We start from the raw sequence: 15,193 nt of genomic DNA, 5'->3' as shown, positions 1-15,193 counted from the left end.
ACTCTGCTGAACTTCAAATCCCAGAAGGTTATGAATACACTGGGTGTCCCCTACGCCATGTTTTAAAAATATTAACAGATATTGTTGCTACATTCTCCCTTCCCTTTGAAAGTTCCTGAGATTTGTAAACTCCAGGAAAAGTACTTGATTGAAGATCCACTCTGTGTGATTGTACAAAGTCTCTTTCACTAAATGGGATCCTACAGAGAGATGGGGGACTGGGGCTGCTGGCTCTATTTCAGGAGACGGTTCTCTGCTTGCACATTTTTACCTCCATCACCCACCCAGCCAATCATTTCTCTACCTCACTATGTCCAACCCAGCAATGAGTTCACTTCAGTTTGCCAATAACTGATGCAATGAGTTTACCAAATACCCTAATTTCCTTAAAAGTTGATGGTGTTGTTTTTTCACTAGTTAAAAGGATACAGTGATCAACACTGGGTGGATCGGTTGGGGTTGACAGGTAAGTCATAAGCTTCAACTCTGGGGTGCTGGGGTCTTCTGTCTTGGCACCCTCTCTCTGGGCCCAGCAAGAAGGGCTGAGCTGAGTGGTTCCTTCTTCCCTCTGTGGTAGGGACACTTTCTACAGCGGAGTTCATTCCAGTACAGGAGGAAACTGAGGCAGAGACAAACTGCACCCTCCTCAAATTACTTTATAAAGAAGATAGGAAAACTGGTCAACTAGAGTATACCATGTGTATGTTTCAAAGCCACTGGAATCAAACTATCCCACCTGACCAGAATGGCTGAACATTTTATTAAATTGTTAAAACAAGGGTATATTTGGAAAACTAGTAAATTTGGTAGAGTACACTAGTGGCTTTTCAATAAATTGTCAAATTAATCCTTAACATGTTAAGAATTTGGCAAAGCAGGAAAAATATTTTTTAAATACTAAAGAGAAATTCTCACTTAAATATTTCCACATGAAATGTGGATATACTGTTTATGCTCATAAGCAAAATATAGGAAAGCTAACAAATTTAATATTGTTTAAATTAATGCTATAGGGAAGAGAGAAAAGATATGTTTATGTATGCATGCAGAGTGGCTTGGATAATTGTACTGCTGATTTCTGCTGGTCTATAGAGGGGAGAAGTTGATGCTTAAATTTTTCTTTCTTCTTTTTTTCTTGTCCTTTTAAGTTTCTTGTAACATTTTTTCAATTTTGCATGCTGATATATGGTAATCTGAACAACTAATTTAAAGACAACATTATGCAATACAGCAACCATTGTTGAATTCTATTGATTTGATTGGTGAGCTTCTGTAGTGTTTCTAATGTTTTGGTTGTTTGTTTTTACTATTTTGTATTTTCTTTAGATAATAAAATATAAATAAGTTAATGGTATGATGAATATATTTTTTCTTTTTTATTGTACAATTTAGACATAAGTAATGACCACCTTCATCACGAGGAATTTGTTCCTGTACATGACACATCTTGCTTCTTTTCTCCCCATTCCCCTCCCCTCTCTCAATCCCTTGTCCTCTCCTTACTTACAAAAGATTTATCTCCATTTTTCCCTTTTATTCTTTTTTCTTGTTCCTTCCTTCCTTTTCCCCTCACCATTTGAACTTGTTATTCCCATTTCCCAATACCTATGAAACATTTTGGTCCTTATTTACACTTTCAATTTCTCACGCCAGAGAAATAATGCTGTATTTAAACACGCGTGTTCAATGTATTTCACTTAAGTGTGTGGTCTCAAGATGTACCCATCTAACTAGAAATGTCTCAAGTCCATCTTTCCTTATGGCAGAGTAGTACTCTGTTGTATATAAAGAAATATTTGTATACATTCATAGATGAATATATTAAAAGAAAACATCTCAGAAGAATATATTTACAAAAGAAGAAATACATATTCGCTGAATACATTCAACAAGGTTATCTTGAAGAAACTCATCAAGAGCTGACAGGTTGAGTGAGTTTAGTGGCATGGTCATGCGGTGAGCAGCCCCTTTGATTAGCTGGCGTGGGGCCCACTGGCTTGCTTCTGCCAGAGCTATGATCTGTGCAGGATGCTACTCGTGTGGGCTTTGCCATGAATCAGAGCCCAGAGATAGGCAAGAGAGCATTGCCTTGATATGCAGCCATAGCAAGACCTAATGTAAGTGGGAAGGGCAGTGCAAACAGGACCCAGGCTTCCAATATCTGGTACTCTCTGGAATGCATGGGCTCCAGAGACCCTAAGTTCTCAGGAAGGCATCACAGCACGAGCAAGGGGTGATGCTGGGAAGACCCTCTGTGGCCCACGCAGGCTGATGCAAGATGCTGGTGAATTCCAGTCAGTGGGGTAGGCAAACGCCAACTCTCTGGCTTTCTCACCTGCATAAATAAACAGGGGACAGCCCGGTTGGTCTTGGCCTCCGTTGACAAAGTAGTCCACGTGTCCGACTGGAATCCGAATACCCAAATCTGAAAGAGGAAGAGCACCACTAACGTCTTGCTCCAGGGGCCACAGGAGGCCGAGCATGAGGCCTGACTTTGGGAACCCAACCCGTAGATGGTTATTATTATAATATTATTATTATAATTATTATATTATTTACTTAATAACATCTAGGAAATGTCCCTCAATGCAGGCGTACACACATCAGTAAATGCTATAAATGTGGTTTTTGGTGGGTAGTTTGTTTTCCTGTAAGCAACAGTTTGGATACATACAGTTGGAGCCACATTTCCACAAAACATTAAATCGCATTCTGTCCCTGTGGCCATATCCAGGGCACTCCTCCACAGCACACCTGAGCCCTCAGATGCGGTCAGGTCCAACTGCCAAAGACCAGGATGCTCTCCTTCACCTCATCTGTTGTGTAAAACCGGTTGGTTATGTGCTGTTGTTCGCCGCCTACTGGAGGTGTACCCAGTGACGTAGAAATCATTCTGGATTCCTGCCCTTTTCCTCACTCCCCCTTTTGAGTCCCTTACAATTCTGGGTGGTTCTTCTTCCGGCTACATGTGCTACACTTCTATTTCTACTGCCACCACCTTTGCCAAAGCCACCAATGCCTCCCCTAGATTACTAAAGAAAAGACCCTGTAACAGGCTTCCAGGCTTCCCTGAGTGCCCTCCACTCTGCACAAGAGCCAGACTTGTCCTTTAAAGAGAAATCAGCCATGGTGCTGCAAACCCCAAATCCCAGAACTCTGGGAGACTGAAGCAGTAAGATCATAAATTCAAGCCCAACCAGGGTAACTTAGTGATTTAGTAGGACTGTCTCAAAATTTTAAGAAGGTCTGGGGATAGAGATGAAAGCTCCTTGCCCCAGGCAGCCTAGACTGCTCCCTCTGCTTACTTCTCCCTTCCCTTGCTGTGCTCTAAACACACAGTTCTCTTTCCTGTCTCTGAAACAAGCCAAGTCCTCCCCCACATCAGGCCTTCCCTGGGCTGTCCTTTTTACCTAGAGTGCTCTTCTTCTGAAGCTGGAATCCTCATCACTCTAAGCCTCACCTTTTTGGACAGATTCCCTAATCCTCTATGAAATAGACCCCAGATCCAGCTCTCTTTCTTTCACCTGTACTCCATTGCAATAATCACAATGTATAATCATCTTGCCTATTTCCTCTGATATAGGCTCTGCCACCAGAGGCCTTTTGCCTGGCTTCTGTTCTGCTGGGTCCTCAACACCTGGCATAGTCTCAGATTCAGGGTGAGTGCTTACAAACCAATTACTGAAGGATGGCTGAGTGGAGGTCTGTCCCTGTATCCCATGTGTACCATGTGAGCAGGGACTTTCTCTGAGGCCTTGTTCATTGCTCTACTCTCAGTGCTGGCTCCACAGCTCAATAAAGAATAAACAAATGGAATGCTTTTTTTCACTACCATTAGGAAACGGCTCCGACTTTGAAGGATCTGAGAAGCCTCTCACAGATAACTAGGGACCTTATTCTGCAAATGTAGGTACAGAAGGCATTCATTCGTGTTACTGATGCGCAAGGTTAATTACCCTAACATAGCCAGGTAGAGCTCCACAGGCTTTGTTTTCCTACCAGTGTCATGAAGGTGAGAACGAGGGTTAGACAACATGACTGTATGGGTTTCTCCTAGAATCAGGCATCTCGGGCTGTTGGACACTAAAAGACTTTTGTCGCATGGGAATGAGACATGGACACTTCTCACAGAACTGCAAGTTCGAGGACGGGAATGTAGCCCAGTGATAAACACTTGAACTACCAGCTCTTCTGGTCAGGGACAGATGTTTCTCCTTGCTCCACTAATGCTGAGCCCAGCGCCTGGCAGACTCCATCAGAATCTTCTACCCAGTAAAAATGAGGATTGCCCACCTCCTTGCCTAGTTGTGCAGAAAGGTTTGATTTTCTCATAAGGTCTGAGGGTTGAGGAGCCTTTCCTAGGCCTATCATTATTGGGAAGGGGATTCTTGTTCTTCACTGGACTGGGCCTGTCCTCTGGGGAGGAGGGAAGTCCTGACAGGCGCATGTGCCTGAGGAGTGAGCGGAATGTCCCCGTCCCAGGGGCCAGCACTCTCAGCCCAGAAGAACAACGTGGCTTTCCAGGCAGCTGTGTCACCCACCCTACCCTCACCTTTGCACAAGGTTTGGTGGTGAGTCAGAGAGTTAGGAACCCAAACAAACAATCTGGGTTCAAGAGTGAGAATTTTGCTGTCTATTGTTGGCTAAAACAAAAACCATTCATCTCAGTTGCCACACAATGACCACCAGCAGAGACTTTCAAGATCATCCTGGGAAATTCCTGCCTGCACAAAACAAGTCCTAACAGGGACAGGGCCTCAGAGCGACATGGCAGCTCATGGCCCTGGCCAGTGCTCTGCTTGACCCCAGCTTACTGTCAGTGTCTGTATGGATGGCTTCCACAAAGAGGGCGTCTCCAGGATCCAAGCGCTCCTCCAGGCTGGCCCGGGTGTACTCTGGTCCCGCGGGGTCTAGGCCTGCAAGGACAGACCAGTGTAGGAACCCTCTTTCTTCACAGCTGAACCACTGTGGATCTGCCACATACCTACCCTAGGCCCTTCCAATTCAGACCAGAATTTTCCTACAAGGACCACACACTGGAAGAACTAACCCGTCTTACCAAAGAAACTTTACTCTCTTGAGGTAGCCTCTCAATGATCCAGTTTTTCTGGCTCTAAAATAAGATTGATAATGCCAACCAACCATGTGGTCAAGGCTGAGTGTAAACAATATTTACCTTCAGGGGCAATTGTGCATTATCCCATGGGGGTGTCTCTGAGAGATTCTGTAGGACAGTACTCAGAATTGCCCCCTGAAGGACTGGGAAGCTGGGGTATTTCTGTATAACCCTAGTCCTTCATTGATTGAGAGAGGTTCCTGAAGCATGAAGTCTGCACACCTTCACAGGTATGTAACAAAACTGTGTGAGCGTGATGTCCACAGTAGGTCCAACAGATATGGGCTGTTACAACCCAGCTAATATCTAAGGATGCTAGACTCAGAAAGAAGTTCATGGTACTGACATTAGAGATCAAACAATGCTAACATGATATCATTGTAGGCCAAAAGGCCATAATAAATAAATTACAATGGCAATAGATGACTCAGTAATAAGAACAAAGACTGGCTAGGGAGATAACTTGGCAGTCTAAGTGCCTGCCAGGTAAGGACAAGGACCTGGCACTCATGCTCCAGGTATGCTGTGCTGGCCACTGAAAATGGGTGTGGAGGTGCATGCCTGTAATCCCAGCACTAGGGAGGCTAAGACAGAAGGATCATTTAAAGTCCAAGATGCATAGCAAGACCCTGTACCAAATAAAATATCTTTTTTAAAAAGAAAAAGACTCAAAACACCCCCATTTATATCAAAAGAGGCATTTCCAGGGCAATCACTCTGTACTTCTAAACCCTAAGAAAAAGGAGGAATGTTACCTGTGATCCGTCCCAGTTGGCCTTCATAGAACTGTCCCACCATGCCCCCAACATGGGCTCCTAGGCTGACACCAAGGATGTGGATTGAGGACTGTGACACACCCAGCTCCTGGAATAGTATTGATAGTGACTTTCATTTAGCCACAGTGGCTTTTCCCTGGGACGTCAGAAGTTGAGAGCCCTGGGTTCAATATACCCACTAGAGAGAATTGGAATAAATGGTGCACCTCTTATCCATTAATCACTCATTCTCCCTCTAGACCCCCAACACCAATAGTCCCTTCAAAGTCTGTGAGTAATGACCAGGGCCATTACTTTTGGAGGGTCTACTAAATGCCAGTCAGCCTGCATTCACTGTGCAGTGGTGCATCTTATAGATGCAGTGTGAAACTTCCTTCAGTACCCTGCCCAAGGCCAGCACTCCAAATAGCCAACTCAGAGTTTGAGCCAAAGACTGGAGGTCTCTGTTTCAGCCTCCCATCTCCTTGGGACATACTTTTTCTTCCTGACTTGCATTCATTCACAAGTGGCCAGAAGTCACCCTAAGCTCTTCTGCACCTACCAGGAGTTTATCGAGGAAACGGGAGATCTTGAGGCTCAGCTTGACCACATTATCCACAGCTGAGAAGTAGACACCTGTAGATCCATGAACCCAGTCCACAGCAATGACATTAGCATCTGCTGCCCGTAGAAGGGCTCTAATAAATGCATCAATCCAGGAAGGCTTTGTTCCTAATGCTCTAGACATGGGTCAAAAATGCAGAGGAAAATTACCTGGCAAGCTCATATCTGTTTCCACGGAAACCTCTATTAACCTCAAATCCAACGAAATCAAAACCAAGGAGTAGGGATATAGGAAATCAATGTCAATAGTGCTATAGACACAGAGTGAACAGAAGTCCAGAGCTGCCAAGCCTTCACTAGCACTCATGGAACCTTAGAGAATTACAAGGCTGCCCTCTGCTCCCAGTAGATGCAACCACAAGCCAGCACTTAGGTTGGATTTAAGCCCTACCTACCTGCCTCAACCACCTTTGTTAGCATATACATATATAAGCTGTATGTCCCATCCTGTCTGAGTGTGTTATTTGTGGAAAGGAAACTAGTTTTGTACCTTCGAGTTAGGATTTATAGCCTTAAATCCCATTCTAGAATATAGAAAGCTCTTTCCTTAAGGCTAATCATTCATTCATGTACCCATCCATTCACTCAACAAATACTTGCTGAGTACCTATGAGCCACGCAGTATGCTAGGTGTTTTCCAAGAAATAAAAGCAAGTCAAACATAGCCCTTGTTTTGGGGAACTTACAATATAATAAAATTTTGCTAGGAAAAGAATTATAGAAATTTGGTCAGGAAGCTTTCCCAACAGATGGAGACCAGAAAAGGAGTTTGTCCAGTAACCCCCACAATAAGAATAATGTGAGCCTGTGCACCTGGCCAGAGAGGAGTAGATTGGGTGTGCACCATGGAATGTGCTTTTGGGGGATTTAGTAGTAGATCAAGTAACAAGCCTGATGAGCTTCCGAGCTGCTATCCCCAGTTGGGGGTACACATGCAGCTGTGTGCAGTTGAATTTAACATGGTTGAATGTAAGAGTTATAGAGACAGAAAGAGGCCAAAGATCAGGACCCGGCAGACTCTGGGCAGCTCTGTGGCCTCTTCCATAACTCTGACTGTTGTATTGTGCTGTGATTCTGGCAAAGTTACATCCCCTCTTCCCAGAAGTCTTCCTCTGTTTCTTTTGTCTTGTTTGGGGGATAAACATTTGAAGGAAAGATGGTGACTGAAATGAAATGTAGTGACTATATACTGTAACAAATTTTGCAATGTAGAGTATCAGAAATTGCAGAAGAGGCATGCCTTGCTCCTGAGAAATGTTTGTCTCTGAGTCTGATGGGAGTAGCTTCCTAAATAGAAATTTATCAGGTTATAAAACCAGGGAAAAAAGGAAAAGGAGGAAATAAAATGCTGTGTGAAAGCATGCTGCTTCTTCTGAGTAACTGCAAAAAGCCTGTGATGATGGCATCTGGAATGAGTCGCCTCATGGAACCACCCACCCTGGTATCTGTATTGGTTCTTGCCCATTGTTGGGTGCAATGCCCAGCACCCACAAGATGTTTACTTATTTGTGCACAGTTTCAGTCCATGATTGGCTGGTTCTGAGGCAAAAATGTCATGGTGGAAGGATAGGGAGGAGCAAACCTGGTCATTTCATGATGGGCAAGAATTAGAGCAGAGGACAGTGACAACAGATAAGGGCCCTGGACCCAAGATAGACCCCAAGGCCATGCCTCCCAGGCCCAAACATTGAGAAGTGCGCTCTACCAATCCCTAGCATGGATCCCAAAGCCAATCAAGTTGAAATTCCACTCTACCCACCACAGTGCTTTTACCCAGGGACCACCAGCCCATCCTCCAACGCCCTCTTTAGCTCAGAAACGGGAACTGAAGATCCATGTTTGTCATGATTTATCCAGGGTCCTACATGTGTCCTGTGTGCAAGTATGTAGACAAGACTAAGCGGAGGAGTAACACAAATGACAGACAAAGATGAACAACATAATGTGTGTCCAGGATTACACAAGACACCTTCAGGACAGCAGGCCCTGAGGGCTGGGACATGTGACAGTCAGTACATCTGTTCCTCCTCTTCCTCTCCACTCACTTCCTGTGGCTTTATGAGCCCTACCTACACGGTTGTTAGTAGAGGAGGTCCTATTGGCTGGTTAGCTCCCACCTGAATCCATGAATAATTAACTTGGTTCCTAGAGTGGCATTGAATCCAGAGTTTTGGATGTCACTGCTTTCTTCCAGTAGCTGCCCACAGCCTGGATCTGAAGGCACAAAGAGGAGATACTGGACTCTCAGGCTGGTACCTCGGAGGAGGTTGGCACTCTGGAAGTCAGTGCATGTTGACTGGGAGGTAGAAGGTGCATCTCCTAGAGGAAAACAACAGCAACAACAAAATCATTCAGAAAGAGGACATCTATTTTAAGAAGGAAGAAAGAAACAGTGGCTTACAGGTGTGGGATTTATTAGAAATTGGCTGGTGCAGTGACGGTGAGCCTTTCAGAGACGAGCACCCAAACTACAACCCAAAACCCACTTATTTATCACAAAGTGCCGACACTGAAATTGAACCTGAAAATGGAGCTTTTATTTAATTTATTTATTTATTTTGTATTTTAGGGAAGGATCTACAGGGTGTTCAGGGTCTCACTACTAGGTTGGACTCACAGTGATCCACCTGTTTAGAGCCTCCTGAGCTTTTAGTTTAGAAAGACAACTCGTACGTCAACAATTTTGGTCTTAAAAGAAAAATAAATAATATTCGTGCCATAAGTGTGAACTAGTGTAGTCATCATTTACTCATTTGTTAAAGGTTCTATTACAAAAATAATGTGTTTTTTATGCCTAAGGATAAAATACCAGAGGACAATATGGATACTGCTCACCTGGAGGAGGCTAAAGGCCGCGCTGCGGGAGCTATTGTCTGGAGCTGAATGGAGTGCGTCTGCAAAGAGGGTCTTCAAAGGTAATTAAGTTAAAATGAAGCCAGTAATGTGGCCCTAATCCAATATGGCTAGTGTCCTTATAAAAGGAGAAAATCTGAACAGGCTCAAAGAAGGACTATGTGAAGAGTCATGGGAAGAGCTACAGAGAAGCCTGGGACAGGCCTTGCGCTCATGGCCCTCAGGACATAGTTCTGCTAAGGAGGCTTCTTCCTTAGCATCCAGGCCCCAGAACCATGATATACTAGATTTCTGATGTTTAAGCCGCCTCGTGTGCAGCACTGTGTAATGGCAGTAAAAACGTAATTCTTAAAAAGAATTCTATGCAACCAAGCAAGCAGTTGTTCTGGTCTGAAGAGCCTGCCCAAGGTTTTGAACCTGCTTCTCCACCCTGATCTCCACCTTGTCTTTCCCAAGGGCCACCCCAAGGCCAAGTGCCCCTCCATTGGCTGCCTAGCCCTTGGGTAGAAGAAGCCTTAGCAAGCTATACCTGCCCTGTAGCATTTGACAACATACATACAGTGCACCCTTAAAATGGATTTTTATTTATTTATTTTGCCACTAAAGAGCCTTCTAAAATAACAGAAAAATAAGCAAATAAAAGTTCCTTCCCCTCTAGTCCCACATGATGTGCTGGCCCTACCCTTGTGGTGTGCTGAGCCAGAGATGAGTACAGGCATGGCAGTGGATGTCTGTAATCTCAGTCCTGGGGAGGCTGAACACAGGAGGATCACTATGAGTATGAGCTGTGTAGTGAGACCCTGTACTAAATACATAAATGGAAAAAAAGTAGTTCCTTCCCCAGAAGCTAAAAATCTGGCCCAATTCAATACCCAGCATCTATCCTCATGTCCACTTCTGAGATAAAGAAGTGTGGAGTTCCTGCCTCACAGGGCTTCCTCCAGGGAGAGACTGGCAGAAGCAGCAAGCACAGCCCAGCCACAGCACTGCTGGCAGCTCCCTGGCATCGCTGGCATGCAACAAAGTGAATCACCCAACCAGTCATGCAGAGGAGAGGTCCAGGCCAGACTTTGTTCTGTGCAGGCCCCTTCACTGAGGTTGATAACAATTTTAGTTTCTGCCATCTTAATCTGCTAGCAGAGATATCGGGGGAGCATATATGCAACATGGATGTGGATCCAGCTACCCTGGGATCGGGGGAATGGATGGATTATGGGAGCCCAGCCCAGAGAGAATGTCTCATGTCATAAGACCTTCTGGAAGTTCACTGTTATCACTGCCTCTGAACCCCAGTCCTTGTCCCCAACCCCTAGCACAGGCCTTCTAAGCAGCCAGGTCTAGGACACTCCTGGGGTCAAGCCCGTTCTAAGTACAGGCTCCTTGAGCTCCTCAGCTTATAACTTGAGCTCCTTGGTGTATGAGAAAGATGCCTGCCTGTACCGTTCCACCTACCCTCTCTAGCCTTTGCTTTTAAATAAAGGATGAAAGATCTCTGGCTGAACATGAGATCTGAATCACATAAATTAGACCATACACCATTCACCTCCTTCCACTCTGAACTTCTGCCCTGAGAAGCGACTTGTTGCTCCCACACACACCCCTCTGTAACGTGTTACAGAAAGGGGAGGCCAAGCCAATGAGGCTACAGGCTCCAACAGATGCCAAAGAATCAGTATTATCTCAATTTTATACTTTAAAATGTAATAATATTAGAAACCAATAACAGGGATTGTTTATAAATATATTTGGAAATGTATAAGCATTCCTTTAAAAATGCATAGGAGCAGGATGGACACACTCCTACAATCCCAGCACTCATGAGGCCGAGGCAGGAGGATTATAGATGTTTGAGACCAGCCTGGGCTACAGGATGAGCTAAAGGCCAGCCTGGGCTGCACAGTGAGACCTTATCTCAAATACCTGCTCCCCCACAAAAAATGTGGGGTTTTAAAGAATGATCACAACATAAACAATTTTAAAAACTAAGTGACAATTAGGACAATATTCATCAATGTTTGTATAATGTGGCTAATGACACTTATAATATTAAAATGATTTTTTGGAAGTCTGTTGAAAAGTTAAATGATTAGACTGAGATGGTTCCAGTGCTTGAGTTCCTACCTGAGCAAACCAAAAGCCTGCTCACAGAGAACAGCTACACACTAGGGAAAGGAAACTTCCCACTTTTTTTTTTTTTTTTCCAGACCGGGGATTGAACTCAAGACCTTGCATTTGCCAGGCAGGCGCTTATGCCACTGAGCTATCTCCCCAGCCTAGCAAAAGGAAACTTAAGCTTTGCCAATCAGCAGTTGCCAGGCAGTCTCTAACCAGGAACACACGACTGCCGCACTAGTGTCATCATGAATCGAATGACTCATACACACCTTGCTCCGTGCACACCTCACATCTCCTTGGCAAAGTCTGGGACCACTGTAGGAGCTGCCCAATTCATGAGTTACTGTTTTAAAAGCCTGATAACAGGGGAAGTATATAAGCATGGAAAGCAAATATTAGAGGAAAAGGGAAAAGATTCAGGTTAGGTAGATTAATCTTTTAACTCAGAAGAGAATAGCATGGACTGTGCGTCATGGTGCACACTTGTAATCCCAGCTACTCAGCAGACTGAGGCAGGAGGATTACAAGCTCCAAGCCAGCCTGGTAACTTAGCAGGACCCTGTCTCTAACTGAAAAATAAAAAATGGGCTAGGGATGTAGCTCAGTGGGCAGAGGAGCATCTGACGATAGACTACAGGAGTGTTCTGCTTCATCCTCCTTTGCTTACTCTGTCCCGCCAGGTGCCCCTGCTCATCCTCATTTGCTCTTGAACTCTTCCCCAAACACACTTTTTGCCTGCAATGTTTTCCCTCAGTGTCTACATGGGGAATCCCCTCCCCTCCTTGGCATCTGCTTGGCAAGTGCTGCTTCCTCTACTGTCACCACCCTGTTTAAATTGAAACTTGTTTACCCGCATCACTCTAGTTCTCCCCATCTTTCTTGCCTCTATCTATGAACTTGTGTAGAAATCATCACTCTCTATAACCTACTAAGGACTTTACTACTTATACTGAGTGTTGTCGATTCTAGTCCCAGTAGAAGACACTTTCAAACAAGGCAAGGAATTTATCCATTCTGGCGAATCTACTGCTTAGAATTGTGCCTACCACATATAATGAACTCCAAAAGCTAGTTCCCTCTAAACAGGAATAAACTAGATGCACTTTTGATAAGACAACCAAAGAACAAAAAAGACTCACAAGCAAACAATACCAGAAATGAAAAGAGAAAAACAAAAAAAGAAATGAAAAGAGGCTATAATAGGTACAGCAGATTTTTTTCAAGCTGTAAAAGAATATGTGTACATCTACTCAAAAGTTGGAAATATAGATATTTTTCTAAAGATGATAATTTCCTAGAAAAGAAAAACCTACAAAAACTTAGTTAAGAAAAGGAGAAACTTAAAAATCATGTAATGCAATAGCACAAAGGGTTTAAAATTGTAGTTTTATATCTACCCATCCATGAAAAAACTCAATGGTTTAGACAGTCTAATAGAGAAGTTCTACTAACCCTTCAATCCCCAATCTACACTTCTTATAGAGAACAGAAAACAGGAAACAAACCCCAACTTATCCTATGAGGATAATCAAAATATAAAACCTACGTAAAATATCACCAAATATAAATCCACTAGGATAACAAGAGCAAAGCATATAAAAACATACCAAGGTTGAGCAGTTTAATCCATGAATAAAAGGATTTTTTACATTCAAAAACATTTTATTTTATTTATTTATTTAGTATTCTAGGGAAGGGTCTACAGGGTGTTCAGGGTCTCACTACTAGATTGAACTCATAGTGATCTGCCTGTTTACAGCCTCCTAAGAGCTGGGATTACAGGCATGTGCCACCACACTCAGTCTCAATTGCCATCTCAGTGCGCCCCCAGGGCAGGGCTAGCACTGCAGGCCCGGGGATCAATTCCCTGACCCCTGCACCTGCTTGCAGGCGCTTTAATCCACTGAACTATTTGGCCTGCCCTCAAAAACATTTTAAAATAAAAAATCATATGTTTATTTCCACCGATGCAATTTATTTAAAACTGGAAATAAGCCTGTTATTATTGTTTCTGTTAAATATTATATTAAGGTCTTAGTCCTAGCCAGTGAAACAATACAACAAAATGCAATAAAGTTATAGAATTTGACAAGCAAGAGAAAAACATTTCCACTTGCTCATTCACCAGGGCAGGCCCTGCTGCACTGAGCCATGCTCTGGCACTGCTCCCCTGAGCATCCCTCCAGCCAAGGAACCAGGAGATGCAGGTATCATAGAGAAAGAAGAAAGCCCGTGTATCATGGTACTTGCCTGTAATCTCTACGCTGGGAGAAACTGAAGCAGCAGGAGCCCAAGCGCAAGCCCAACTGAGTGATTTAGTAAAATTCTGTCTCAAAAGAGATTAATTAAAAGGCTGAGAAGTAGATCAGTATAAAGGCCATAGGTTTAAAATATCCAGTACTCCTGAGAGAGGTGAGGGAGAGGGGAAGGAAGTGGGGGGGGAGGCAGGAAGGGAGGGAGGGAGAGCCCTTTTTATTTTTATTTTGAGAATTTTATTTTTAGTTGTTCAGGCTGGCCTCTGACTTGCAACTCTCTGGAATGGCTGGGATTGCAGGAATGCACCACTATGCCTGGATTATGCTTGTTCTTATTTCACTTTTCTTTTCTTTTTTCTTTTTTTCTTTTTTTGGAGATGGGGTCTCACTATGTAGCCCAGGCTGGTCTCAAACTCACAGTGATCTTTCTGCCTCAGCCTCCTGAAGCTAGGATCACAGGTAGACACCACTACCATGATGCCCAGTTTATTTTCTTTCTTGCTTGCTTGCTTGCTTTTGTGGAATCAGGGATTGAACTCAGGCCCTTGCACTTGCCAGGCAAGCACTTACTCCACTGAGCCATCTCCCCGGCCCTTATTTCACAATTTCTATTCCCTTATGTTCTTTATCCTTTATGGTATCAGCACACTTACTTTAGGTACCATTAATAATACTTATTTTTGTTTTTTTTTTTTGTTTGTTTTTTTTGGTGGAATGGGGGATTGAACTTAGACCCTTGCGCTTGACAGGGAAGCACTTATTCCACTGAGCTATCTCCCCAGCCCCAATAATACTTATTTTAAAAGAATTTCTTATCTGAAAATGAAAACTTCATGGAAATGAAAGAAAAAGAGAATCAATACTATAATATTTAGGCCAGAAATAAAAGAAACCTTTAAAATGTAAAGGTTGAATTACAACATACAGATAATAGGTAGAGAGGATCCCACATTTATCTAAAAGGTGTCTCTAAAGAAATAGAATGTGAGTAAAGCCAAATTTTAACTGGTAAGTATTAAGAATTTCTGTAACTAAAAAAATGGGGTAGGGAGGGGAAAGAGACATAAACAGAACTAAAAATTAAGATGTGTTATGTCTATGTACCAACTCCCCATGATGAACATAATCATCGTGTACAGCGAATGTGCTACTAAAACAAATAAATAAGAAAAAGAAGTGAATTATCCAATCGAAAGTTATCTCCAAGGTATGAGCAAGATAAAATAAACAAGTGTAGACTGAGCAAAAGATTGGAAATAAAGCAACCTGATAACCCTGAATATTAGTGACAGAAGAACTAGGCTCACGGCCATTTCTGGCGGGGATATAGAACGGAGGCGCCACTGCAGACAGCATGCTGGTGATGCCTGGTAAAGCTGCAGAGGCCAAGAGACCCAGCAGCTCCATTTCCAGAAATCAATCTTAAATTTTTCACATTGCAGCTCTGTGTATAATAAAAAGAAGGAAGAGGAGGA

The 15,193-nt window shown here is 43.5% G+C and overlaps 1 protein-coding gene across 2 annotated transcripts in view; it reads right to left on the bottom strand.

Moving 5' to 3' along the window:
- Pla1a (phospholipase A1 member A) overlaps nucleotides 1-15,193 on the bottom strand; it is a 35,868-nt gene that overhangs the window by 11,224 nt on the left and 9,451 nt on the right. For both annotated transcript variants that reach the window (XM_023717601.1, XM_023717600.1), the window contains exons 2-6: nucleotides 8,613-8,814; nucleotides 6,434-6,611; nucleotides 5,872-5,980; nucleotides 4,815-4,916; nucleotides 2,336-2,425 (exon numbers count right to left, since the gene is read on the bottom strand). In XM_023717601.1, coding sequence (XP_023573369.1) covers nucleotides 2,336-2,425; nucleotides 4,815-4,916; nucleotides 5,872-5,980; nucleotides 6,434-6,611; nucleotides 8,613-8,814 — 681 coding nt within the window. The remainder of the gene's footprint in view (nucleotides 1-2,335; nucleotides 2,426-4,814; nucleotides 4,917-5,871; nucleotides 5,981-6,433; nucleotides 6,612-8,612; nucleotides 8,815-15,193) is intronic.

This window comes from Octodon degus, unplaced genomic scaffold (assembly GCF_000260255.1).
Source record: "Octodon degus isolate 3935 unplaced genomic scaffold, OctDeg1.0 scaffold00053, whole genome shotgun sequence".
Taxonomy (NCBI): Eukaryota; Metazoa; Chordata; class Mammalia; order Rodentia; family Octodontidae; genus Octodon; species Octodon degus.
This window is presented reverse-complemented; position numbering and strand designations above follow the sequence as displayed.